Below are 27,317 nucleotides of genomic sequence, written 5' to 3' on the forward strand. Positions count from 1 at the left end.
TTAAATACTCTCTGAGCCTCATTTTTAACAATGCTAAAGTGAAGAAAATAATAATACTTACTACACAAGGCTGTCGTGTGGATAAAATAACACATGTAAAGTGCTTAGCACAGTGCCTGTTACATAAGGATACAATAACTTTGATTAGAAGAAGGAGAATACTCCAGATCCTTTTCTTTTCCCATATCCTCATAATATTGAAAAAATAAAATAAAACGGTTTATTTTTAACAGTTTCCTTTAGTTCCTTAATTCAGTGAACTAGAGCTAGGAAGCTGTATTTGAGTCTTGATTCTGACACTATTTAGCTGAGACTATAAAAAATAATACAAAGTGGATATTGGGCAATTATCTAGTTAATTTAGTCAGTTTGAGTAAATTGGCAAGAAAAAGAAAAGTATGTTGAAGTCTGTATAATCACTCTCATTTGCAAATTTGGTGATTTTATTTTAAACAGTCATATTTGTTCTTTCCTACAAACTGGAAAGAATATAGCTTTGGGGACTTAACTGATCAAGACATATGAAAAGTTAAAACAGTGAGAATTCATTAAATTTAAGTGCTATGCTATATTAACTTAGTTATTTAATAGTTAAGAGTTAACTCTGTAACTTGTTATAGTTTATAAAGTGATATATTACTCCTTTTTATCTAAAAATTAGTAACTTTCTTTTAAGTATTTTAAACTACCAATTACTAAGAAATGTAAAAATCTCTCCATTTTGAGGGAGTGAACATAATAATACAATTCTTCTTCTTCCAATTTGTGATAGAATATCACTGAATATTGACACATATAATGGTTCTTTGGTTCTCTGTACTTGTAAAACGAGTATAACCATTGGATCTCCCGTATCTATTTCTTTAGGCATATACTACATTCCCCACAGAGTCAATTGATATAGTCACTGAGTTTAGAGTCAAAGACTTGGTTATGAGTCATAGTTTTATCCTCTACTAAGACTTAATTTCACCTTTCTCCCTCCCTCTTTCTCCATCCCTCTTTCTCAATCTACTTCATCTCTCTCCTCCCTCTCCCTCCCCCTTTCTCCTTCTCCCTCATCTTTCTTTTATTCCAACTTGTGATAACAATATCAGTGCTGCTTACTCTACAAGTTTCAAATGAAAGGCAAGTAAGTTTGGGCTGTCTGTGTCTATATAGTATGTCAGCTTTGTAAGCTTAGAAGACTGATTTTATTAGCATACTAGGAGAGGATCTATTTCTCATTAGTGTTTAACGAAACAACAACAAACGAAAATTGCGCTGATGCCTTAAAGGGGAGGTAACCACTTGAACTGAGCCTTGTAGGATGAATAAAGATTGGCATGAAGGGATATACTTAGCAGGGCTCTGACGCGATGAGATTAAAAAAAAAAAAAAACAGATAAGCTTTGTTATGGCAAGAAATTCAAGGAAGAGTAAATACAGAGAGTGGAGAATGCTGTGAAGTCAGCAGATATATCAGTGAAGCGAAAAATAAGTAAGGGGTATGTCTTAATCTGTTTTCAGGCTGCTGATAAAGACATACTCAAGGCTGGGCAATTTACACAAGAAAGAGATTTAATGGACTTACAGTTCCATATAGCTAGGGAGGCCTCACAATCATGGTGGAAGGCCAGGAGGAGCAAGTCACATCTTACCTCGATGGCAGCAGGCCTAGAGAGAGCCTGTGCAGGGAAACTCCCCCTTATAAAACCATCAGATCTAGTGAAACCCATTCACTATTGCAAGAAAAACATGGGAAAGGCCTGGTTCAATCACCTCCCACCAGGTCCCTCCCACAACATGTGGGAATTCAAGATGAGATTTGGGTGAGGACACAGCCAAACCATATCAGGGTAGTATAAAGTTAGAGAGCTGTCTCAAAGACCACCCTTATTTCTGACACTAGCTTCAAGTTAAGAGGTCCCCAAGACTACTCTCAGCCTCAGTAATACTTTAGAAGGACTCACAGAACTTACCAAAATTTGTTATACTCAGAGAGTTCACTGAAGTATTATATTCACAGTTAAGAATACAGATTAAAATCAATACAAGGATGCAGATTAAAATCAATATATTCACAGTTAAGGATACAGATTAAAATCAATACACGGGTTTAAAGCATCCCAACAAGAAAGAACAGTAAGTACAAATGCCATGAGTTTAAAATCAGTTGGGTGGGTTTGAGAATGAAGGAAAATACTAGTTTGCCTGGAGCAAAATTAGGTAAGATAAAATGATAGGAGATGTGATCAGAGAGATAAGAAGAGAATAAATGGCATAGGTGTCTTATACCATGGAAAGCCATTGGAGGATTTTGGTCAGACGACTGGCATAATCTACTTTACACTATAAAAAGTTTATTCTGCCTGCTTGTGTGGTTGTGAGACTCTTCACTGAGAGAAGCACTCAAGTAAGAAAAATGAGGTTTGGGGAAAATACATTGAAGTGGAAATGCTTTTGGACTATCTCATTTCTATTGGATAAATTCAATAGACGATTGAATATGCGAGCCCAGAAGAGAGGTTTGTGAGTCAGCATATGTGGTTGTTGCAGCCATGGTTTGGATGAAGTCATTAGGCCTGTTATTTATAGTAAAAAGAACAAGGCGTTGTCTTGGTGACACCACCATTTATTTTACACTTTAGAAGCAAATAAAGGAAGGAGATACAGTCAGTTCTGCTGTTAGGTAACACATACCTTTCCTAAATTTCACCATGTTAAGAAGTTGGCCTTAGATGACCTGCGTGCAAATTCTGCCTCTGCACTCCCTAGTTGGGTAAGCTGGGGCAAATAATTTAACTTTTCTATGACTTACTTTTCCTAACTCTCACATGGAGATAACAACAGTGCCTACTTCGTACAGCTGTTATGCAAATTATGTGACTTAAAATATTAAAGTTCTTAGAATAGTGCTTGGTACATGGAAATTTAATACATGCTATGATTCTTATTTTTAAAAAATATAAAGCACTTAATATAGTGCTGGGTTGATCATTAATATTCTTTAAATTGTAACTGATTTTCCAAGTGACGTGAACTGGATTGATTTTTTATATAGGGCCACTCACAAAACAAGCAATTTACTTCTGGCAACTTAGTTATTTATCGTAAACATCGGTATGAAATATCTAAATTCAACCCCGAATTGTAATTTGGTGATATCCAAGTCCAGGTGTAAATTAAATGTTAAAGAGTCTGACCTCTGAGTGAAAGCCTTTCTTCTTTTTCTCTTGCCCACCCCCATTTTTCTTTGTCTCCAGTTCTCCTCAGCTCCACTCATATGTGCCTTCTACCCTTAAGTGTTCTTTAGTCTCTCTTCTCTTAAGATCTTGCTAAAACGCATTTGCTAAGTGTATTCATACTCAGGTATGAAAGCTTAAAATTAGGATGACAATTTGATGATTTCACTTCAGATACCAATTTTGGTAGCTATCTAGAGAGTATTCCTCACTGAGATTTTTGTGGGGTAAAAGTAATACTGCCATGATTAATTAGTGAGATTTGCCAAGGGATATGTGGAGTGGTGTGGGGAATATAATGGCTGAGAGGTCGTGTGGTGGAGCAGTCAGAGACCTTAAAGCCATATTGATTGGGCTCAAATGCAGCTCAACCGTTTATCAGCTGTGTGACCTTTACCAAGTTATTTAATCTCTCTGTGCTTCAGAGACTTTTCATTTTTGAAATGGGTGTAGACTTTAAGTATAAACTTGAAACCAAGAGATATTATCTTCCCACTTTTGGTCTTGGATATCATACAAAAGAAAAAAATGAATGAAATAATAAACTTAAAAATCACTTTCAGCAAAACTAGGGGACTAATATAATCTGCAAAACCCCAAAATATGCTCAGAAAAGCAGATTCCATATGGAATAAGGTCAATAGTGAGATTCAGAAAGCACCAGCAAAACCAGACTTCCTGAAGGTGAGAAACATACCCCAAAATACACATTTAGCCCTTGTACACAAGTGCTACAGTGTCTGGGGAAGGCAGAAGCTGCCAAGGGGAAAGTATAATAAATAAGCACAGATAATAGCTAAAATGGATCAGTGGGGACAGATCTCAGAAAATGCAAAAATCTACTCACTGAGATGAAGGATTCATTGTGAAGCATATACCAACGTGAGTGGATATGGAGGAAGGAGAATGAAGGGTTTTATATAGAGCTGGCTGCAGAAATCCTCCTGGACTAGATTTGGTTTAGAGAAGAAGGTGGGGCTAGAAGCCATTTAGAATGAAACTGGTAGTACCAGAGCAGAGCCTTTGGGTTTTGAGACTTGGAAGTCAGAGCCCATCCTCTTCTTCCACCAGCATCTTTCTATAAGTTGCTAGGCTAGGAATTAATGAGCAAAAGGAGTTGGCACAGCACCAGTAGAAATATACAATAAGGAAACATGTAAGGAAAAGCAGCAAAAATGAGAATGTACACACACAAAAAATGTTGCTGTTAAACCGACAAATATTCTGACCAAATATGTCCCCCTTATCACCTATACAAAGAAAGATACTAAGGCAGAAATGAAAGAACTCAGGGAAAAGTAAAAGAAGGCAATAATATTAAAAGGATATGAATTGTGAGCTTGTGGAAGTCAGTAAAGAAGTCGTAGAAAAATTACCTCACTAATCAAGATGAAATGGGAAGGAGCACAAAGGGAAGTTATACTTTGTAGGAAACAGTAAAGAGAAATAAGAAAATCAAACAAACAAAAATGAAATTAAAGAACATAATAAAAAGGATTATAGAGAAATGATATATGAGACATATAGAAGACAACAATGATTCAATATACTCATAATAAGAATTTTTAAAGAAGAAAACCATCAACTAACGAGCAAAATAACCAGCAAACATCATAATGACAGAATCAAATTCACACATAACAATATTAATCTTAAATGTAAATGGGCTAAATGCTCCAATTAAAAGACACAGACTGGCAAATTGGATAAAGAGTCAAGAGCCATCAGTGTGCTGTATTCAGGAAACCCATCTCACGTGCAGAGACACACATAGGCTCAAAATAAAGGGATGGAGGAAGATCTACCAAGCAAATGGAAAACAAAAAAAGGCAGGGGTTGCAATCCTAGTCTCTGATAAAACAGACTTTAAACCAACAAGGATCAAAAGAGACAAAGAAGGCCATTACATAATGGTAAAGGGATCAATTCAACAAGAAGAGCTAACTATCCTAAATATATATGCACCCAATACAGGAGCACCCAGATTCATAAAGCAAGTCCTTAGAGACCTACAAAGAGATTCAGACTCCCACACAATAATAATGGGAGACTTTAACACCCCACTGTCAGCATCAGACAGATCCACAAGACAGAAAGTTAACAAGGATATCCAGGAATTGAACTCAGCTCTGCACCAAGCAGACCTAATAGACATCTACAGAACTCTCCACCCCAAATCAACAGAATATACATTCTTCTCAGTACCACATTGCACTTATTCCAAAATTGACCACATAGTTGGAAGTAAAGCACTCCTCAGTAAATGTAAAAGAACAGAAATTATAACAAACTGCCTCTCAGACCACAGCGCAATCAAACTAGAACTACAGGATTAAGAAACTCACTCAAAACCGCACAAGTACATGGAAACTGAACAACCTGCTCCTGAATGACTACCGGGTACATAACAAAATGAAGGCAGAAATAAAGACGTTCTTTGAAACCAACGAGAACAAAGACACAACATACCAGAATCTCTGGGACACATTCAAAGCAGTGTGTAGGGGGAAATTTATAGCACTAGATGCCCACAAGAGCAAGCAGGAAAGATCTAAAATTGACACCCTGACATCACAATTAAAAGAACTAGAGAAGCAAGAGCAAACACATTCAAAAGCTAGCAGAAAGCAAGAAATAACTAAGATCAGGGCAGAACTGAAGGAAATGGAGACACAAAAAACCCTTCAAAAAATCAATGAATCCAGGAGCTGGTTTTTTGAAAAGATCAACAAAATTGATAGACTGTTAGCAAGACTAATAAAGAAGAAAAGAGAGAAGAATCAAATAGACACAATAAAAACTGATAAAGGGGATATTACCACCGATCCCACAGAAATACAAACTACCATCAGAGAATACTATAAACACCTCTAAGCATATAAACTAGAAAATATAGAAGAAATGGATATATTCCTCGAAACATACACCCTCCCAAGACTAAACCAGGAGGGACTTGAATCTCTGAATAGACCAATAACAGGCTCTGAAATTGAGGCAATAATTGATAGCTTAGCAACCAAAAAAAGTCCAGGACCAGGTGGATTCACAGCCGAATTCTACCAGAGTTGTGTACAAGGAGGAGCTGGTACCATTCCTTCTGAAACTATTCCAATCAATAGAAAAAGAGGGAATCCTCTCTAACTCCTTTTATGAGGTCAGCATCATCCTGATACCAAAGCCTGGCAGAGACATAACAAAAAAAAAAGAGAATTTTAGACCAATATGCCTGATGAACATTGATGTAAAAATCCTCAATAAAATACTGGCAAACCAAATCCAGCAGCACATCAAAAAGCTTATCCACCATGATCAAGTGGGATTCATCCCTGGGATGCAAGGCTGGTTCAACATACACAAATCAGTAAATGTAATCCAGCATATAAACAGAACGAAAGACAAAACCCACATGATTATCTCAATAGATGCAGAAAAGGCTTTTGAGAAAATTCAACAACCCTTCATGCTAAAAACTTTCAAGAAATTAGGTATTGATGGGACGTATCTCAAAATAATAAGAGCTATCTATGACAAACCCACAGCCAATACCATACGGAATGGGCAAAAACTGGAAGCATTCCCTTTGAAAACTGGCACAAGACAGGGATGCCCTCTCTCACCACTCCTATTCAACATAGTGTTGGAAGTTCTGGCCAGGGCAATCAGGCAGGAGAAGGACATAAAGGGTATTCAATTAGGAAAAGAGAAAGTCAAATTGTCCCTGTTTTAGATGACATGATTGTATATCTAGAAAACCCCATCGTCTCAGCCCAAAATCTCCTTAAGCTGATAAGCAACTTCAGCAAAGTCTCAGGATACAAAATCAATGTACAAAAATCACAAGCATTCTTGTACACCAATCACAGACAAACAGAGAGCCAAATTATGAGTGAACTCCAGTTCGCAATTCCTTCAAAGAGAATAAAATACCTAGGAATCCAACTTACAAGGGATGTGAAGGACCTCTTCAAGGAGAACTACAAACCACTGCTCAATGAAATAAAAGAGGATACAAACAAATGGAAGAACATTCCATGCTCATGGGTAGGAAGAATCAATGTCGTGAAAATGACCATACTGCCCAAGGTAATTTATAGATTCAATGCCATCCCCATCAAGCTACCAATGACTTTCTTCACAGAATTGGAAAAAAACTACTTTAAAGTTCATATGGAACCAAAAAAGAGCCCGCATTGCCAAGTCAATCCTAAGCCAAAAGTACAAAGCTGGAGGCATCACACTACTTGACTTCAAACTATACTAGAAACTACAGTAACCAAAACAGCATGGTACTGGTACCAAAACAGAGATATAGACCAATAGAACAGAACAGAGCCCTCAGAAATAATGCCACATAGGCCGGGCGCGGTGGCTCACGCTTGTAATCCCAGCACTTTGGGATGCCGAGGTGGGCGGATCACGAGGTCAGGAGATGGAGACCACGGTGAAACCCCGTCTCTACTAAAAATATAAAAAATTAGCCGGGCGTGGTGGCAGGCGCCTGTAGTCCCAGCTACTCGGAGAGGCTGGAGGCAGGAGAATGGCGTGAACCCGGGCGGCGGAGCTTGCAGTGAGCCGAGATCGCGCCACTGCACTCCAGCCTGGGTGACAGAGCGAGATTCCGTCTCAAAAAAAAAAAAAAAAAAAAAGAAAAGAAATAATGCCACATATCTACAACTATCTGATCTTTGACAAACCTGACAAACACAAGAAATGGGGAAAGGATTCCCTATTTAACAAATGGTTCTGGGAAAACTGGCTAGCCATATGTAGAAAGCTGAAACTGCATCCCTTCCTTACACTTTATACAAAAATTAATTTAAGATGGATTAAAGACTTAAATGTTAGACCTAAAACCATAAAAACCCTAGAAGAAAACCTAGGCAATACCATTCAGGACATAGACATGGGCAAGGTCTTCATGTCTAAAACACCAAAAGCAATGGCAACAAAAGCCAAAATTGACAAATGGGATCTAATTAAACTAAAGAGCTTCTGCACAAAAGAAACTACCATCAGAGTGAACAGGCAGCCTACAGAATGGGAGAAAATTTTTGCAATCTACTCATCTGACAAAGGGCTAATATCCAGAATCTACAAAGAACTCAAACAAATTTACAAGAAGAAAAGAAACAACCCCATCAACAAATGGGCAAAGGATATGAACAGACACTTCTCAAAAGAAGACATTTATGCAGCCAACAGACACATGAAAAAATGCTCATCATCACTGGCCATCAGAGAAATGCAAATCAAAACCACAGTGAGATGCCATCTCACACCAGTTAGAATGGCGATCATTAAAAAGTCAGGAAACAATAGGTGCTGGAGAGGATGTGAAGAAATAGAAACACTTTTACACTGTTGGTGGGATTGTAAACTAGTTCAACAATTGTGGAAGACTGTGGCGATTCCTCAAAGATCTAGACTAGAAATACCATTTGACTCAGCCATCCCATTACTGGGTATATACCCAAAGGAGTATAAATCATGCTGCTATAAAGACACATGCACACGTATGTTTATTGCGGCACTATTCACAATAGCAAAGACTTGCAACCAACCCAAATGTTCAACAATGATGGACTGGATTAAGAAAATGTGGCAAATATACACCATGGAATACTATGCAGCCATAAAAAATGATGAGTTCATGTCCTTTGTAGGGACATGGATGAAGCTGGAAACCATCATTCTCAGCAAACTATCACAAGGACAAAAAACCAAACACTGCATGTTCTCACTCATAGGTGGGAATTGAACAATGAGGACACATGGACACCGGAAGGGGAACATCACACACCAGGGCCTGTTGTGGTGTGGGGGTAGGGGGGAGCGATAGCATTAGGTGATATACCTAATGTTAATGATGAGTTAATGGGTGCAGCACACCAACATGGCACATGTGTACATATGTAACAAACCTGCACGTTGTGCACATGTACCCTAAAACTTAAAGTATATATAAAAAAAAGAAAACCAAAACTATGAAATAGAACCAATATTCAAGGATACAATTCATTAAAAGTTTGCTGAAGTAAATAAAAAAAATTTGAATCTATGCAATGAATGATCATACTATGCACCTGGAAACATTTATCAAGAATGGTCAATATGGTGCCATATTATAAAATTCCTTCATTTCAAAGATAAAGAACAACTCTTGAAGAATGTTGGTAATTACGGAGTCACTTGTAAGGAGAAAAATATTTAGCTGACTTCAGATTTAGAAAGACCACCTGAGAACCATGGATCAGCAGCTGCAAGATATTCAAGGAAATAAAGTATCATGAAAGAATTTTATATCCCATGAAATTTAAGGTACAAGGCTACAAAAAATCAATTCTGAAAAGTCCAACACTCGGGAAATGTTGTTCCCATAAATCCTTCTTGAGGAAACTAATAGAGGATAAACTTCAGCTAAAGAGAAGTGATTGGGGAAGCTGCTACAAAAGTCCAGCTCTATTTGTCAAAAGAGTGTGGGTAAAAGAAAAATATAAATGCCATACAAACTAACAATGTAGGAATGGTACAATTACAGAAAAATATTAGGAGAAGAGAGGAAAAATAGGGAGAGTAGATTAACTTTGCTGATTGCCTTATCTGAAGAAGCTGGGAATTAAATATTTTACAGCTGGTAAATTAGATGAAAGAAATATAAGGATATTTAAGAATGAAAAGATAAACACTAAGAAAGATACTCCTATTGACTAATATTAGAGGGTATGGGAAAGGGTTAAAGGGAGGAAAATAAAACATTGTTCAAAGGAAAGAATTAATAGATATGTGTAATGAAAGGACTAGGGGCATTATGTACATTTAAAATTTTAAAGGAAATCCTTAGAATAAAAATACAAACGCTTCTAAATCTCAAAAGACATACACAAAGCAAAGCAAAGGAAACAAACTACGTAGTGAAAGACTTCAAAAAATTAAAGTGGTAAAACATAAAATAATACGACAGATTAAACAAACCATAATATTAGCAAATGTAGATAGATTTAGTTTATATATTCAAAGAGAAAAATTCAGATTGGATCAAAAAACAAATACAATCCCTTTGTCTTTACCTAAAACATAGTGTTTCAAAGTAGATGAAAACAAAAACAAAGGCAAAGGTATATCAGACAAATGTAAACGAAAAGAAAGTCAGATGAGGGAAGCTTAGTCTTACTACCAGTTAAGGTAATGCCAAAAAAAAAAAAAACCCAATAAACTAGACATAGAAAGTCTTTTTGTAATTCTGAAAGGTGCAGTACTCAATAAATATGTGAACTGTTTGATTATCTATGCATAAAAACCATGACATCAATATTCATAAAGCAAAGACCACAAGAGGGAAAAGGCCAAATAGACACACTTCTGGTAAGAGACTTTATCTCTCAGTTGATGGCAGATTAACTGTATAAAAATAAACAAGAATATAGAGGATATAAATAACATAAACAATGAGGTACAACTAACTGATATGTATTAAATTTTGTACCTTCAAACACCTTTCCAAGTGCTTATGAAATGTTATTGAAAATTGACCACTTACGAGGCTAATTGAGTTTTGAAAAAGAAAGTGCTGATTAGACACCATTCTCTGATCATAATACTATTAAGTTAGATTTTAATAACAGAATCAGAAAACAAAAAGGCCTTCCTAACTGAAAATTTAAAACTTTTTTCTTAAACCATTTGAGTCAAAGAGAAAATGCAAATAAAAATACTTTCCAGAAAACAAGAAAAATGAAAATGCTACATATCAAAATCTATGGGATGCAGCTAAAGCAGCACTCAGGAAAATGTATAGCTTAAATGCCTTCATTATCAAGGAAGAAAAGGAAAATAAAGAACAAATTATTCATCTTCAGAAATTAGCAAAAGAGTAAAACAAAATAAAATGGGAAGAGATAATTAATAAAGACAAATGCTAAAATTAATGATATAGAAAATGAACAAAAATAGTAGATAAATAAATCTGAAGGCTGTATACATTTGAAATGACCAATAATGACACAGACTTAAGAATAAATAGAACAAAATATCCAAAATTAGAAAAGTGAGACAGAGGGCCACAGACATAGGAAAAGAAAAATAATTGTAAGAGATTATTATGTGAAGATTTCTGGGTAGTACATATGAAAGCCTAGAGGAAATTTATTATTTCATAGAAAAATGTAAATTTCTAAAATTGTCTCAAGAAGTAGTGGAAAATTAGAATAAATCAATTAACATAGAAGAGATTAGGAAAGTGAATGAAGTGCTATCAATGAAAGAGCCAACATGATCAATTTGGTTTATAGGTGAGTTTTTGTAACTTTTTGGGAAAAAATGTAATTTCAAAGGTTACTGAAATTGTTTTAGGCTATAGAAAATAATGAAATTTCAATTTTATTGTCTGATAAAGATAGGACAATAAGAGAAAAACACTGACCAGTCAACTCATAAATATTGATGCAGTGATTCTACATAAAATTATTAGTCAATAATCCAGTGAGATACCAAAAGAATAACATAAAACTAATAAGATTTTATTTTAGGGATGCAATCATGATTCCATAACAGGAAATTTATTCAGTAATAAGTGTTCAAACACATTTGATTTTTAAAAAACAGCTATTTGTCATAAAAGCTCCACTAAAAATAGAATTGGAGGAAGCATATTAATATACATACAAAGAAACATTGAAAACACATATATGCTTTTTAAAGTTTTCAAATAATACTCTTCCCAATGATATTTCTGCATAATAGGGTCAGAAATTCAAAGCACTAGATAGCAGGGGTTCTTAATAAATGCAAGGGGAGATGTTCTTGGGGCGGCGTGCAGCCCTTGATATGCCACATGTATGATTATTTTTTATATATGTAGCTTATTTGGTATCTCAGAATTATAGCTTTCAGATACTTTATGATCATATATACTTTAAATTTAAGCATTGTGATTTCCACAGAAGCAGTGTTCCCTCCATAGTTTACTTCTCAGATTGAGCTAGGCATACCTTTAGAGTTAGGTAAACCTGGGTGAGGATATCCAATGTCACAGACTAACATAGCTAGTTTCGGCAGTGTAAATTTTCACTGAAGACTGGGGATGAGTACAATTAGCTGATTTAGCTCATAAGTAATTTATATTGTATATTGAAACAACCAGCCATATTATGGATTAAAGTTTAAATTTTGCGTGAATTATGATGATAAAACATAAGAAGTTAAAGGTATTTTTTTGGTGATTATATGGGGCCTCTTTGAAATATGTCCCTAAATTCCTGGAGGTGCATATAATTCTACATTGGTGTTAGGAATATTTTGGTGGAAAAGTTTGTCATACAATATCATAGATACAAATATTGCTATCCTTTAAAAATGTCATGAAATTACAACTATTTTATTGATAAAATGATGGTTGTTCTAGCCTTAAAATAAAATACTTGAGTGTTTCGTGAAGATCTCTGTTAAAAAACATTTTAATTGCGTTGCTAGATTACACAGGAATGGCATTCAGTAATTATTTCATTGTTGTACACAGTTGTGAGACTTGGGAAACGAGATTCTCTCTTATCTTTTGCTATTTGTAATAAGCATGCATTATCAAATATCTACTAATTTCCTACAAAAGGTAAAAGTAAGGTGATGCTAAACATTCCTGGCTAATCTTCAAAGACTTTTATTATTTTCACTTATCACAATTCTCTAACGGTTCTGGTTGGAGATGATTATATTTATACAAAGATACAGATGGGAAATTTATAACCCAAAGAATAATAAAGATCATACAGCCGACTATGCTGTTCTGTATTTTAAAGACAGAATTTGTCATTCTTTATAAGTGATATTTAAATTTATATGACTCCAGAGGTGAATATGAGACCTGGTCAGATTGCTGTGGGGCAAATTCATTCATTCAGAAATTATAGAACTATTTGCAAGGAAGGTGCTGAAGAGATCCAATAATGAATCAGACAAATCCAGTTTTCCAGAAGCTTATAATTGGGTAAAGGAGACAAACAATATACTATTGGTAATATTACAATGAATAATAAATCAGACAAATCCACAATTATATCAAATCCATATTATATAAAATGCATATTACATAATAGATATTGAAAGAGTCTAAAAGTTGGATAAAAGTTGCTCTGGAGGACTGGAAAAGTGGGAGAAAGAGAAGCTTGGAAGGGACAGAAAAAGCAGAGTGATCACCAATAAAATGAATTTAAATTCTTTTGTCCAGGAATTATCAAAGGACTTTGGTAACCAGAATATTTTAAGTGTAGCACACACTTAAGGTAGTAGGCATTGGGAAAGCTTCCATGCAACTTGTAAATTCCCAGAAGGTTAGAAGGAAAAACAGCCTGAAAAATTATACTTTAAGGGATCATGTGAACCTAATTTATAAAATGTTTTCCAAATCACAATTATCTTTGGAAGTATGACTCCAGTTTCACTTTAACGTAGATTTCATTAAATTTTAAGTTCTAAATCAAAGAAACAAATGGGATCTGGGAATCTTTGAACATGTATATTCATTGAAGTGACAAACAAGAATCCTAGTAAAATGGAAAACAAGAGAGATAAACTAATTAAATTTTGGAGATCAGGCGTGGTGGTTCACACCTGTAATCCCAGTGCTGTGGGAGGATTGCTTTAGCCTAGGAGTTCAAGACTATCCTGGGCAATAGAGCAAGACTCGGTCTCTATGAAAAATACAAAAATTAGCCAGGTATGATGGCATGCCGTTGTAGTGCCGGCTACTTGGGAGGCTGAGGTGGGAGGATCCCTTGAGCCCCGGAGATCAAGGCTGCAGTGAGCTATAATCATGCTGCTGCACTCCAGCCTGGGTAACAGATGGAAACCCTGTCTCTAAAATAATAAATAAACTAATAATAAATAAGTTTTGGGTTTAGAGATTGGTGTGTGTGTAGGGGGAGGGGCATGCACTTTATTCAAATTATTGAGCATAATGTCTTACTCTCCCCCTCCCTATTTCTTATTACCCATAATTAGTTATTGATAGAACATGCTTATTTTAGAAATTACTGTTGCTACAAGGAAGATTTTTATCATATTCAAACATTTATATGAACACATGACTGCATAAAAGTAAGATTCTTTCTCTCTCTCTTTTTTAAATTTCCAGGCATAGATATTCTTCATCAACTAGGCCTTGGAGGCAAAGATGTAAGACGCTCATCATCAGCGACTGCTGTACCATCATCATCTACACCATTACCTCAGGGGATCCATTTAACAGAATCAGGAGTCATTTTTAAAAATGATGCTTATATTGAGACACCTTTCGTGAAAATTTTACCAGTCAACTTAGGGCAGCCGTTTACAATATTAACTGGGTTACGGTCACATCGGGTGAACAATGCATTTCTCTTCAGCATTAGAAATAAAAATAGACTGCAATTAGGAGTACAATTACTACCTAAAAAATTAGTAGTACACATTAGAGGAACGCAGCCTGTAGTTTTCAACTACAGTGTTCATGATGAGGAATGGCACTCATTTGCCATTACTATTAGAAACCAAAGTGTCTCAATGTTTGTTGAGTGTGGAAAGAAATATTTTAGCACAGAGACTACTCCAGAAGTTCAGACCTTTGATTCTAATAGTGTGTTTACTTTAGGAAGTATGAATAATAATTCTGTCCATTTTGAAGGAATAGTATGTCAGTTAGATATTATTCCTTCTGCAGAAGCATCTGCAGACTACTGCAGATATGTGAAACAGCAGTGTCACCAAGCAGACAAATATCAACCTGAAACAAGCCTTCCTTGTACAACTCTCATACCAACTAAGATACCGGAACACTCTCCCACGCCCAAACGATTTGCTGAAAAAGTACTGTCAGAATGCAAAAGCATTCCAAATATCATAAAAAATGATTCTGAAACCGTGTATAAAAGACAAGAACACCAGATATCAAGATCTCAGTTATCTTCTCTTCAGTCAGGAAATGTCTCTGCTGTGGATCTCACAAACCTTGGGATTCAGGCCAAAGAAATGATCACTGAGGAAGATACTCAGACAAATGTAAGCCTGTCAGTGACCCCTCATCGCATCAGTGGGGCAAGAATGAATACCAAGGAGAAATTTATTTCTCTCCTAAACATGTCTGACAATACCACACAACATGCTGATAGAGTAACTGGTCTGTCACTGTTTAAGAAGATGCCATCTATTCTTCCACAAATAAAACAAGATACAATTACTAATCTCAAGAAGTCTATCACAGCAAATCTACACACTAACGAACTCATGGAAATGCAACCGATTTTAAACACAAGCTTGTATAGAGTGACAAATGAGCCATCTGTGGATAATCACCTTGATCTAAGGAAAGAAGGTGAATTTTATCCTGATGCTACTTATCCCATTGAAAATAGCTATGAAACTGAGCTTTATGATTATTATTATTATGAAGATCTGAATACAATGCTTGAAATGGAGTATCTGAGAGGGCCAAAAGGAGACACTGGACCTCCCGTAAGTTTTTTTTTTTTTTTAATGTCTCTTAATATGCTAACTTACATTTTAAACTCTCTTTAAAATACATTTTAAACTCTCTTTAAAATACATTTTAAAGAGACTTCTCTGGACCAAACAATACATAACAGATAAAGTCTGTCATGGAAATGCATTCTGGCACAGTAAGTGAATTTATGGTTGCTGTAACACATCTGCCAGAATGTAACCCTGGCTCAAATATTGTGCTTTTGTTCTTCAACTGGTAGGCTGAAAGGTTACTTAATTCTGGTGAAGTAGTGGGCAAACTATTTGTTTTTCTTGTTCAGTTGAAATTCAATCAGGACTTCAACTGCTAAATATAGATAATATATTTATATTTTGAAAACCATAGGAGAATGCATAGTCATGTTAAGAGAAGTATATAAAAGATATGGTAGATTAAAGAAAAATACATTAAATACATCCATTAAATATTCTTACAGCAAAATAGCATCAAATGAATTAAAATAGAGTGTAAAACTTACTTTAGATAGAGATTATTGTGTAATGAATCATTGACTGTCCTTAGTGATATGGTCAATTTGTGTTTATGGGTTAATTAAAGCTCCCCTTGCCTAACACAAAAAGAACCAGTTATCAGTCAATTCAATGGGGGGAAAAAGACAATGAAGGCACTTGTTTAATATCATATAAACAAAACTGTGAAATAATAGACTGAAGTTTTCAGCCCTGAATTTCTTTTGTTGTATAGGTGGGAATTAGAGATCAACATTTAAAAATTTCTAAAATCATTTAAAAACCACTTACAGTCACTTAAAATCACAGTGTTGGAAATATTGTTTTTATGCTTCATATTTGTAGGCGTAAATTTACCTTTATGCCTTTAGAAATTTTTTTTTTCAAAATTTCAAGTAGATTAAAATATATCTTAAAGTATTTATTTAATGAAAATAAAATTTGAGTCTTTGGCTTAGCTCTAGAAATCATAGAATGGGAGAAGGTGAAGCCAGTCTTTTAGCTTGTGTTTCCTTTCTGGTTGTTCCTAGAAGTGATTTGATAGGTATTGAGCCACTCTTGCTAGAGTAAATGTTTAGACATTTAAAAATAAAATATGAAGAATATACTATTATAGAGAAATAAACTCTTCAACTATGACAATCAATTATCAACATATTGGTCATAAAATTGAATCACTGGACATGTAATATTCAGCAAATAGTTATGGAAGCCATTTACTTTCTTCAGAAAAAGTCAGTCTGATCAGATGAGCGTTAATCTCTTCTGTAAATTCAAAAATAGTCATTCAGTATTGGCACGTGAAACAGTAATATCCAGCAGATATTTACTTAGTCTCTGCTATATGCAAGACAGGAACACAAAGTATGTATAACCCAGTAATTGCTCAGGAAAAGCTTATATTTCATAATGAAGATAAAGGAAGTACATTTATAACTATTTAATATATCTTGTGGTAAAGTAGGATAAATGCTGCAGAGAGATGCAAAGTATGGGCTAGAGATGTTCAAAGGTTAAAAGATCATATTTTTTTATGGAGTCTCTGTGAAAGGTCACTTAAAGCTGAGCTATTCAGAATAAGATCTTGTGGACAAAGTTAGTTATGACCTAAGCTCTAAGAATGGGTAAGATTTTGATAGGTGAGAGGAGTAGATGAGTTTTTTTTATAACAGCATAATAGCTATCATTTATTGAGTTCCTTGAGAAAGATGCTCTACCAGTCTCTTTACATATATTACTTAAAAGAACTTTGTAAAGTTAGTAGTGTTATCCTCACTTTTCAGGTGAAGAAACTGAAGGCCAAAGAGTTAATTTACTTGCCCACAATGACATTGTTGGTAAATGATAGAGCCAGGATTTGAATCCAGGTTTTCTTCCTCTAAAGCAGACAGATAAAGATCCAAGCTTGATGGTGTCAGGTTGTGGACATTCTTAACTGTCAAATGATCATTCTAACTTTATCTTGTTCTCAAAGGGGAATTTTGTAGGTTTCTAAGCAGAGGTATTAATCAGAAAATCGGTCTGGTAACAGAGTCCAGGATAGGAAGTTTCTGTTACCATCTTGGTGTTAAAGGGCTAGAACATTATCTAGGTTGGCAGCAGTGAAAATGCAAAGGAAAAGTAGGATTCAAGAGATTTTGGAGGAAGACTTGGTAGAACTAGGAAATTAATGGGACCTAGGGACCAAGCAAAAAGGAAAAGAATAAAAGATGACTAACAAATTTTAAGCCTCCAGATTGAGAGAATGGTGATATCATTATTAAAAACTGTAATTAAGAGGGAAAGTCAATTTTAGGAGAGAAAAATGAGACATTTAAAGAACTGTTGGTAATTAACCTGTGAGAAGAGTTGAAGAAGCTGAAGTAAAGAAGAGATGTCAAGGCTAAGGATATAGATTTGGGAGTATTTCTATTGACATTATAGTTGAAACTATAGAGTTGGATAGATTTTCAAAGAGAGGAATGTGGCATAGGGTCACCAGTCAAATGAGGGGGACATTTGCTTTTTGGTTATAGAAAGAAAAAGCAGAAATGTGTTGAGAAGTCAGACAGATAGGAGAAAAGAATAGTGATATCAAAATATAAAAGAAGCAATATCAAAAAGCCAAAGAAGAGTCTTTTGAGAAGGAATTGATCAGCAGGGCCAAAAGAGACAGAGAAGTCAATGAGAATGAGAATTGAGAAAAAGCGATAATCTGTCGGATATTTTGATGAAGAAGTCATTGTTGAACTTTGAGAATCCTAACTTCAGCACAGTGTAGAAGACTAAAGGTAGATTTTAGAGAGATAATGAGAGGCTGAACGGTGATAAAATAATGACCTTGTAGGAATTGCTTTACTGCTTCTTGAAGTAGATATGACTCAAAAGCCTGAAGCCAGCCTGGTTTTTCCTACTTTTAGGTAACAAATTTTTCCTGCCTATATACCCATGTAGTTCTTTATCTTTGAAGTTCTTTAAACCTATTAGGTTCTGAATCAGGTTTTTGGGGGGATACTCTTTTGATCTGAAGATTATTTTTTGTTATAGAAAGACCTCCCCTTATAATAACCAAATATTGGTTGGTTCCATTTTTCTAAATTCTTCAGGCATACAAGTTTGCATATGTTAAATGTCGTTTGTAATTATGAATAGTATTTATTATCTTTTCTACAACCATGTCATCATGATTGCTCTTTTCCATTTCATTTTGTGTGAACTCATTTATTCTATATATTCCTATCCCTTCATTGATTTTTAAATTATATTTAATCAGTTTTTACTGCTCTGACATGGCTTTCATCAAAGAGTTTCTTTTTTGCTCTTTCATATTGTTTTAAATCTTTCACAACTCTTCTTTGAACTTTATTTTTGTAGATTAATGTCATCTTGACATTCTTTGAATATGTAGTGAACTATATAACTGAACTCTTTATCTGTTGTGTGGAGTAATTCCTCTTCTGGTAAATAATTTTCTTTTTTTCACATTAACAATTATTCTCTTTATTATGTGCTAATAAAAAAGGGCACTGTTAGTGAATTAATGTTAAAACAATATTCATGTTTAAACAATGGTACTGAGTAGGTTTTTAAAATTATACTTTAAGTTCTAGGGTACATGTGCACAATGTGCAATTTGTTACATATGTATACATGTGCCATGTTGGTTTGCTGCACCCATTAACTCATCATTTACATTAGGTATTTCTCCTAATGCTATCCCTCCCCCTGCCCCTCACCCCACGACAGTCCCTGGTGTGTGATGTTCCCCACCCTGTGTCCAAGTGTTCTCATTCTTCAATTTCCACCTATGAGTGAGAACATGCGATGTTTGGTTTTCTGTCTTTGTGAGAGTTTGCTCAGAATGATGGTTTCCAGCTTCATCCATGTCCCTACAAAGGACACAAACTCATCCTTTTTTATGGCTGCATACTATTCCATGGTGTATATGTGCCACATTTTCTTAATCCAGTCTATCATTGATGGACATTTGGGTTGGTTCCAAGTCTTTGCTACTGTGCATAGTGCCACAGTAAACGTACATGTGCATGTGTCTTTATAGTAGCATGATTTATAATCCTTTGGGTATATACCCAGTAATGGGATGGCTGGGTCAAATGGTATTTCTAGTTCTAGATCCTTGAGGAATCGCCACACTGTCTTCCACAATGGTTGAACTAGTTTACACTCCCATCAACAATGTAAGAGCATTCTTATTTCTCCACATCGTCTCCAGCACCTGTTGTTTCCTGACTTTTTAATGATCGCCATTCTAACTGGTGTGAGATGGTATCTTATTGTGGTTTTGATTTGCATTTCTCTGATGGCCAGTGATGATGAGCATTTTTTCATGTGTCTGTTGGCTGCATAGATGTCTTCTTTTGAGAAGTGTCTGTTCATATTGTTTGCCCACTTTTTGATGGGGTTATTTGATTTTTTTCTTGTAAATTTGTTTAAGTTATTTGTAGATTCTGGATATTAGCCCTTTGTCACATGGGTAGATTGCAAAAATTTTCCCCCATTCTGTAGGTTTCTTGTTCATTCTGATGGTAGTTTCTTTTGCTGTGCAGAAGCTCTTTAGTTTAATTAGATCCCATTTGTCTATTTTGGCTTTCGTTGCCATTGCTTTTGGTGTTTAAGTCATGAAGTCCTTGCCCATGCCTGTGTCCTGAATGGTATTGCCTAAGTTTTCTTCTAGTGTTTTTATGGTTTTAGGTCTAACATTTAAGTCTTTAATCCGTCTTGAATTAGTTTTTGTATAAGGTGTAAGGAAGGTATCCAGTTTCGGCTTTCTACATATGGCTAGACAGTTTTCCCAACACCATTTGTTAAATAAGGAATCCTTTCTCCATTTCTTGTTTTTGTCAGGTTTGTCAAAGATCAGATGGTTGTAGATGTGTGGTGTTATTTCTAAGGCCTCTGTTCTGTTCCATTGGTCTATATCTCTGTTTTGGTACCAGTACCATGCTGTTTTGGTTACTATAGCCTTGTAGTATAGTTTGAAGTCAGGTAGTGTGATGCCTCCAGCTTTGTTCTTTAAATTTATTTTCCTGTCCTCTCACTTTTCCCTTCCTCAAAATATCTATTTATAAATCCTATACTGATGGCTCTCTGGTTATGACTCATTTTTAAAATAAAGGCAACTCTATCTGGGTGATGTGTTTCAGAATGGTATAGGGAGGGGCATAGGGAAATAAGGTGGAATGGTACACAGAATCAAATTTAGATTGCTGCCTGAAACACCATCTTACCATATTTGTTTTGTCTTCTACCCAGAGGCATGTGTCGTCTCATGTTCATGCACAATTTGTTGTGAAGCCCTTTGTATCACAGGCTCTCTCAGATGTAACAGGGGGATTCGTGCTCTTCTTGTCTTTTGTCCCCTCTCACCAGAGAGGGTTCTGGTTGTAGATCACAAAAAAGGTATGTTCTTCTTCAGCTCCACCTTTTCTACTCTTGTCTCTTTGAAGTTGGGTTTTTACTGGGTCATGAATCATATTTCCTGTGGCTTGCCCATTCCCTTAAACCTTATCATAATCAAAAAAGTGGATTTTCAAGACTAACATGTATCCAAGGTTTGAGGTCTGAGTTTTTTGGATTTGGTTATCTCTCAACACCTTCGCTCCGAAGTTTCTCAGTATTGGGCAGATAATCTTCATATTTTGTGGTTATGATCCTTTCCTTTTTCACTGGAGATGATGTTTTCTTCTTTTGGTGCTTTTTGTTGTTTACAGCTGGTGTTGAGGGAGGGAGAGTAGTCTGCAAAATGTTCTCACTCTGACATCTTTTACCAAAATTCTCTAGTGATCTTTTAAAAACATGAATCAGATAACATTGTTTATCAGCTTAAGTCCTTCAGTGGAAGAAGGTTATAGCACTTAAACTCAGACTGTGTATCCTGACCTGTGCAGGTATGTGATATGGCCCTTGCTTACCTCTGCAACTGCCTCTTGCTGCACGTTTCCCCTTGCTGTGTTAGTTTTTCTTTTAATTCCTCAAAATGACTGTGTCTTTTATTTGTTTTGTTTTATTTTACTCATGCCCTCATTCATTTATTCCTATCTTCTGGAATTTTATTATCTTCTTTTTTCTAGCTCCTATTAATCTTTTAGTTCTAACTAAATACTTCTTCAGAATAGCCTTCTCTGACATCACAATATAAATTATGTCCACCATGTTAACCTCTTTCTTGGTTGCCTTTTCTTTTCCTCCATGTCACTAAGTAAAATTTGTAATTATGTATTTATCTGTTAATGTATGTCTTTTTTCCTAGACTGCAAATGCCAGGAGGGCTTGATGCTTTATAATATTTATTGAGTGAATGAATGAATAAATTAAAAAAGGAATGTAAGATGCAGGATTTCCAACATTAACTGACCAGGGATTATTATCTTTTAGAAGTACTGGTCTATCAAATAGATTTACCTTAATGTATATATTATCCTAGTAATAATAATATCTAACATTTACTCAGTGATTGCTGTGCCTTATGCATACCTTAAAAAAGTTAATTAGGCCAGGCACAGTGGCTCATGCCTGTAATCCCAACACTTTGGGAGGCCGAAGCCGGGGGATCACAAGGTCAGGAGTTTGAGACCAGCCTGACCAACATGGTGAAACCCCGTCTCTACTAAAAATACAAAAAAATTAGATGGGCATGGTGGCACACACCTGTAATCCCAGCTACTCAGGAGGCTGAGGCAAGAGAATTGCTTGAACCCAAGAAGGGAAGGTTGCAGTGAGCCAAGATCACGCCACTGTACTCCAGCCTGGGTGACAGAGTGAGACTCCGTCTCAAAAAAAAAAAAAAAAAAAGTTAATTAGACTACTGTTTACTGGTTAACTACTATCACTGCCAGGCACAGTGACAGTTATTTTATATACAATAGCTTTAATACTCACAATAACCCTGGAAGGTAAATTTCTATCATCAATATTTTAAAGATGAGGAAACTAAGGCTTAGAAAGGGTAACTGACTTGCCTAAGGTTATTCAGCTAGTAAATGATTGAGGCAGGATTTGAATCTACATTGTATGATTGCAAAACCATTACTCTTTAAATGGAATTGTACTTTCTCTTAATAACAAATAATCTGAAAGTTAAAGTACCTTTTTTAGTACTTAACCTTATTTATAGAAAATAATTTATTCTCAAAAATGTCATGCTATAATAATTATGATTCTTCTCTGGTATCTAGAAAATGCCTATTAATAATATGTTGTCAAAGATTTTGAAACCGCAAAATTACGAAGACATGTGAGAATTGATTTTAATTTAGTGCTTACCCAACAATTCAAAGATTTAAATCATGACATAAACTATACCTTCCCCCCCCCAGTATCTAATGTTAATCAGGCTGCTGTAACAAAATGCCATAAACTAGGAGGCTTATACACTACAGAAATTTATTTCTCACAGTTCTGGAAGCTGGGAAGTTGAAGATCAAGGTGCCAGCATATTTGGTAGTTGGCCAGGGCCTGTTTCTGGTTTATAGACGGCATCTTCGTCCTGCGTCCTCACATGGCGGAAGAGGAAAATGAACTAACTCCCTTATGCCTCTTTTATAGGACACTAATCCCTGACCCATCACCTCCCAAAGTCCCCATCTCCTACTACCATCACTTTGTTTAGGATTTCAACATATGAATTTTTGGGGGACACAAACGCAAGCCATAGCAAACTGCCTTTCCAATGTGAATGGAATAGTGTTTTCTTTTGTCACAAGCAGTGAGACAGGACACTAAACCAAACTAGACATTTTTAAAGAAAATTTTCCATTTTCTTTTTCATTTTAGTTGTGATTTCTCCTACTGGCTCTTATTTTTGGGGACATAAATTCAAATCAACAGCTGCTAACTTTTTGATTATAGCAACAGGACCAGAATTAACTTGAAAAGAAAGTCAATTTTTCTTGACAATGAGTAAAAATCAAGATTTGATAGAAGCTAGTGATATGATAATGGCTGCTAAAATATTTGAACAGCTGAGTAAGGAGAATGCCCTCAGGGGCTGAATAGAAATAGCATTTCTCTCTCAATATTAGGAAATACATGAAAAGTTTTATAAATTTAGGGGGTAAGAGAAGAGAAAATGCAACTAAAGGAAAAACATGGACAGTCCGAAATATATAATGAATATCAGAAAACTGCAAATGACTCTAATAAAAAAGAAAGTTTCAAGGACTAGTTAATATCAAAAAATGTGAGATGAGAAATATGCAAAATAACTGTTTTTTTTTTCCAACATAATTTACTCATTTCCCTCTTGTGTTTTTGAATTGGAATGATCCTTTCCCATCAATCCATTTTCCCTCTCCTTCTTTGAAACTCGATGTACATTTTAGGTGTACCTGGCCATGCTGCAGATTAAACTGTATGAAGTTATGAAATTGTAGGTTAAAAAACTGTCACATATTGGCAAGTACATATGATTTAACCTGGATTCATCTCTTTATTTCATGTGCAATCAGCATAGATATATAAACATTTTACAATGAAGAAAAAGCATATTAGGTCACAGTGCTTGTTACTGGTGAGGCTAGTGTTTTAACCCCGATGTGTCTAATTTGAAAGCGTGGACTATTTTTACTGCAATAATGAATGAATATTTGTTAAATGGAATATGTGTATGCTCTATAGACACCAAGAACAATGCCATATTGCAGAGTACTCAGTAACAATTGAATGAATGAACAGATGAATGAATGAATATGTATTCAACCATATCACAAATGGGCATTTATTCTTCCACAGTTGATTGTTAAAGTAAGTAAAGAAGACAACATAAAACATTATATGGAGAAGTAAAGAAGTAGTGTCCTATTTCTTATTTGATATATTTAAAAATTACATTTAAATAACTCAGAACACTTTAACAATTGATCAGTTTTTGCTTTCATACTTTGTTTTATAAATCATTTAACTCTATTAGTGACTTCCTGGTGTGCTGCAATTGGTATAAGTCAGATTTATTAATGGATATACAAGAAGGATTTCATTATAACAGTTTAACACATTACACAGATCCTTGGTATAATTCCTTTAAAAGAATATAAAATGGCCAGTGTTTTCATTTTTCAAAGCAAATCTTTGAATTGTGTTTGAAAAAAACTTGTAGTTGTTGGTCTCCAAACCCTAAATTGAGTTCCTTCTTCCGTAGTAAAAGTAAATTTAGGTAAAAAAATTACCCACAAAACTACTAGTTGTGGTCCCTTTAAAAACCAGATACGGTGGCTGTAACCATAAGTCATAGACTTCCTGCTGCCATTTCTGGCCAGATTAAAGGGGACACTTGAGTTTCAACTCACCCCTGCCGATTAGGGTAAGGGGGTTCGTGTTACTTAAAAATCATCACCAGCTGGGAACTGGAGACTGAAAAAGAGTTGTCTTTGGGTGGAAATCTTATTCAGACTCGTAAGAAAAAAATGTGTCTACTATCATGCCTAATGTCTTGACATTTGTTTTCCAAGGGTCCACCTGGTCCAGCAGGTATCCCAGGTCCGTCAGGGAAGAGAGGTCCACGGGTAAGTAGATGGGCTACATTTCTTGCTGGCAGTGAGAATTTGTAACTTTCTAACATGTTTTTTCTAGTATTGTACAGTATGTACTTCCTTTGGAAACTTGCCTGGATCTTCAAACTTAGTCCTACCTTAGCCAATTCAAGAGAAGCTTAAGAACACATGCAGCCTAGTTTATTTTGAATGTAAACACACAGCCAAAGCATTCTCTGTGAACGTGTCCAACAAAGATCAAATTTGTAAATTAGTGAATGTTCTGGTGCTACTTGTAACATTATTCTTACTTATAAAGTGATCGCAATATCTAAGGTGAGATTCATTTGTTTGGGGAAATGAAGAGGGGTGGGCTGCCTTAAAATAGTACATTCCTGGATTACATAGTGGAAAATTCTGAAGCTATTGACTAGAAAATAACTGCCCTGAGGAAAAAAGCTGCATTAAAGATCAGCAGTAGTTTTTCACATTACACAGGCCCAACAAAAGACTTACTGCTATGTTAAAATTAGTTTCTTTCAAACCTAAAAAAAGTGTGGATATTTTACTACAAAACATCTTTGTTCAATGAGCTAGAAAAAGAATTGTATGACAAATGCAAATACCTTTTATATAATCTATTTTTATTCTGATTTTTATTTAACATACAAATATTATAAAGAAAAATTACTCTAAAATATTACTTTAAGTTGTCCATAGTCACATCAAACTCTTGTCCGTTTGAGGCCTAAGATGTATTCTCATTGGGCTCTAGCCATTTTGCATTAAAAAAAATTTTCTGGGCCAGGCGCGGTGGCTCACGCTTGTAATCCCAGCACTTTGGGAGGCCGAGGGGGGTGGACCATGAGGTCAGGAGATCGCGACCACGGTGAAACCCCGTCTCTACTAAAAATACAAAAAAATTAGCCGGGCGTGGTGGCGGGCGCCTGTAGTCCCAGCTACTCGGAGAGGCTGAGGCAGGAGAATGGCGTGAACCCGGGAGGCGGAGCTTGCAGTGAGCCGAGATTGCGCCACCGCACTCCAGCCTGGGCGACAGAGCGAGACTCCGTCTCAAAAAAAAAAAAAAAAAAAAAAAATCTCTGTAGTTGGTGATCTATCACGTTTCTCCCATAGCCCCTTCTAAGCCTTGCTTGTTCTCCTCTAGCGCATGAACCATTCCCATCCTCCTACCTCTCTGTGAGAATTTGGATCCGATTTTTCTGAGAAACTGGGCCAATTTTCCTACTAATTCTATTCCCTATCCACTGCTAAGGTTGTACTCTCAACAGCATGAACTTCAGCTTCAGAATCTCCATCTGTTCTCATAATATGGCAGTTTACTTTTTTACTTTTATCTTCCCTAATTTACTTTTTATCTTCCATTTATTTGTCCAATTTTCATTCCCTTAACGAAGAAAGAGTGTTTTGCTCAAGGCTAATTATTTTACTTGTGTTCCTAATTTCACCTTATCTAACTTAAAAGTTGCAACTTCACATTTTTTCTTTCCCTAAATTTTATATTATTTGGCAACAACCAACAAGTTATCCCTCTTTTATAAATCCCAAACTTTCATTGATATTAATTTTTCCTAAAGCTATTGTTTTGGCTCACTGTTGCTTGCACTACTGAGCTTTGTGAAATAATAATTTATATTCCATTGTCCTTACTTTTACATCAGCAACTTATTCATTAATCCCCATAAATGTTTTCCCTCTACTTTATTAAAATGTACTTTTTGAAGGTTACCAATGACATAAGTCATAACATCTAACCATTTTTTTTTCTTTCTTTCTTTTTTTTTTTTTTTTTTTGTGAGACAGGTTCTCACTCTGTCACCCAGGCTGGAGTGCAGTGATGGGTATCATAGTTCACTGTAGCCTTGATCTCCAGGGCTCAAGCCATCTTCTCACCTCAGCTTTCTGATTAGCTAGGACTACAGGTGTGGGCCACTATGCCTGGCAAATTTTTTTGATTTTTGGTAGTAATGAGGTCTTGCTGTGTTGCTCTGGCTGGTCTCAAACTCCTGAGCTCAAGTGATGCTCCCACCTTGGCCTCTCAAAGTGCTAGAATGACAGGTGTGAGCCACCACACCTAGCCAAAATTTAATCTTTGTTCTTTAGTTTTCATCTTGCTAGACGTATTTTCAAT

General features: G+C 35.6%; 1 protein-coding gene across 1 annotated transcript in view; it reads left to right on the top strand.

The window, feature by feature from the left end:
* Positions 1 to 27,317, top strand: part of COL24A1 (collagen type XXIV alpha 1 chain) — a 404,873-nt gene that overhangs the window by 11,172 nt on the left and 366,384 nt on the right. The window contains exons 4-5 of the mRNA XM_058439743.1: positions 14,350 to 15,704; positions 25,148 to 25,201. Of these exons, the coding sequence (XP_058295726.1) occupies positions 14,350 to 15,704; positions 25,148 to 25,201 (1,409 nt within the window). The remainder of the gene's footprint in view (positions 1 to 14,349; positions 15,705 to 25,147; positions 25,202 to 27,317) is intronic.

The sequence above is a fragment of the Hylobates moloch genome, unplaced genomic scaffold (genome assembly GCF_009828535.3).
Source record: "Hylobates moloch isolate HMO894 unplaced genomic scaffold, HMol_V3 SCAFFOLD_5, whole genome shotgun sequence".
Lineage (NCBI taxonomy): Eukaryota > Metazoa > Chordata > Mammalia > Primates > Hylobatidae > Hylobates > Hylobates moloch.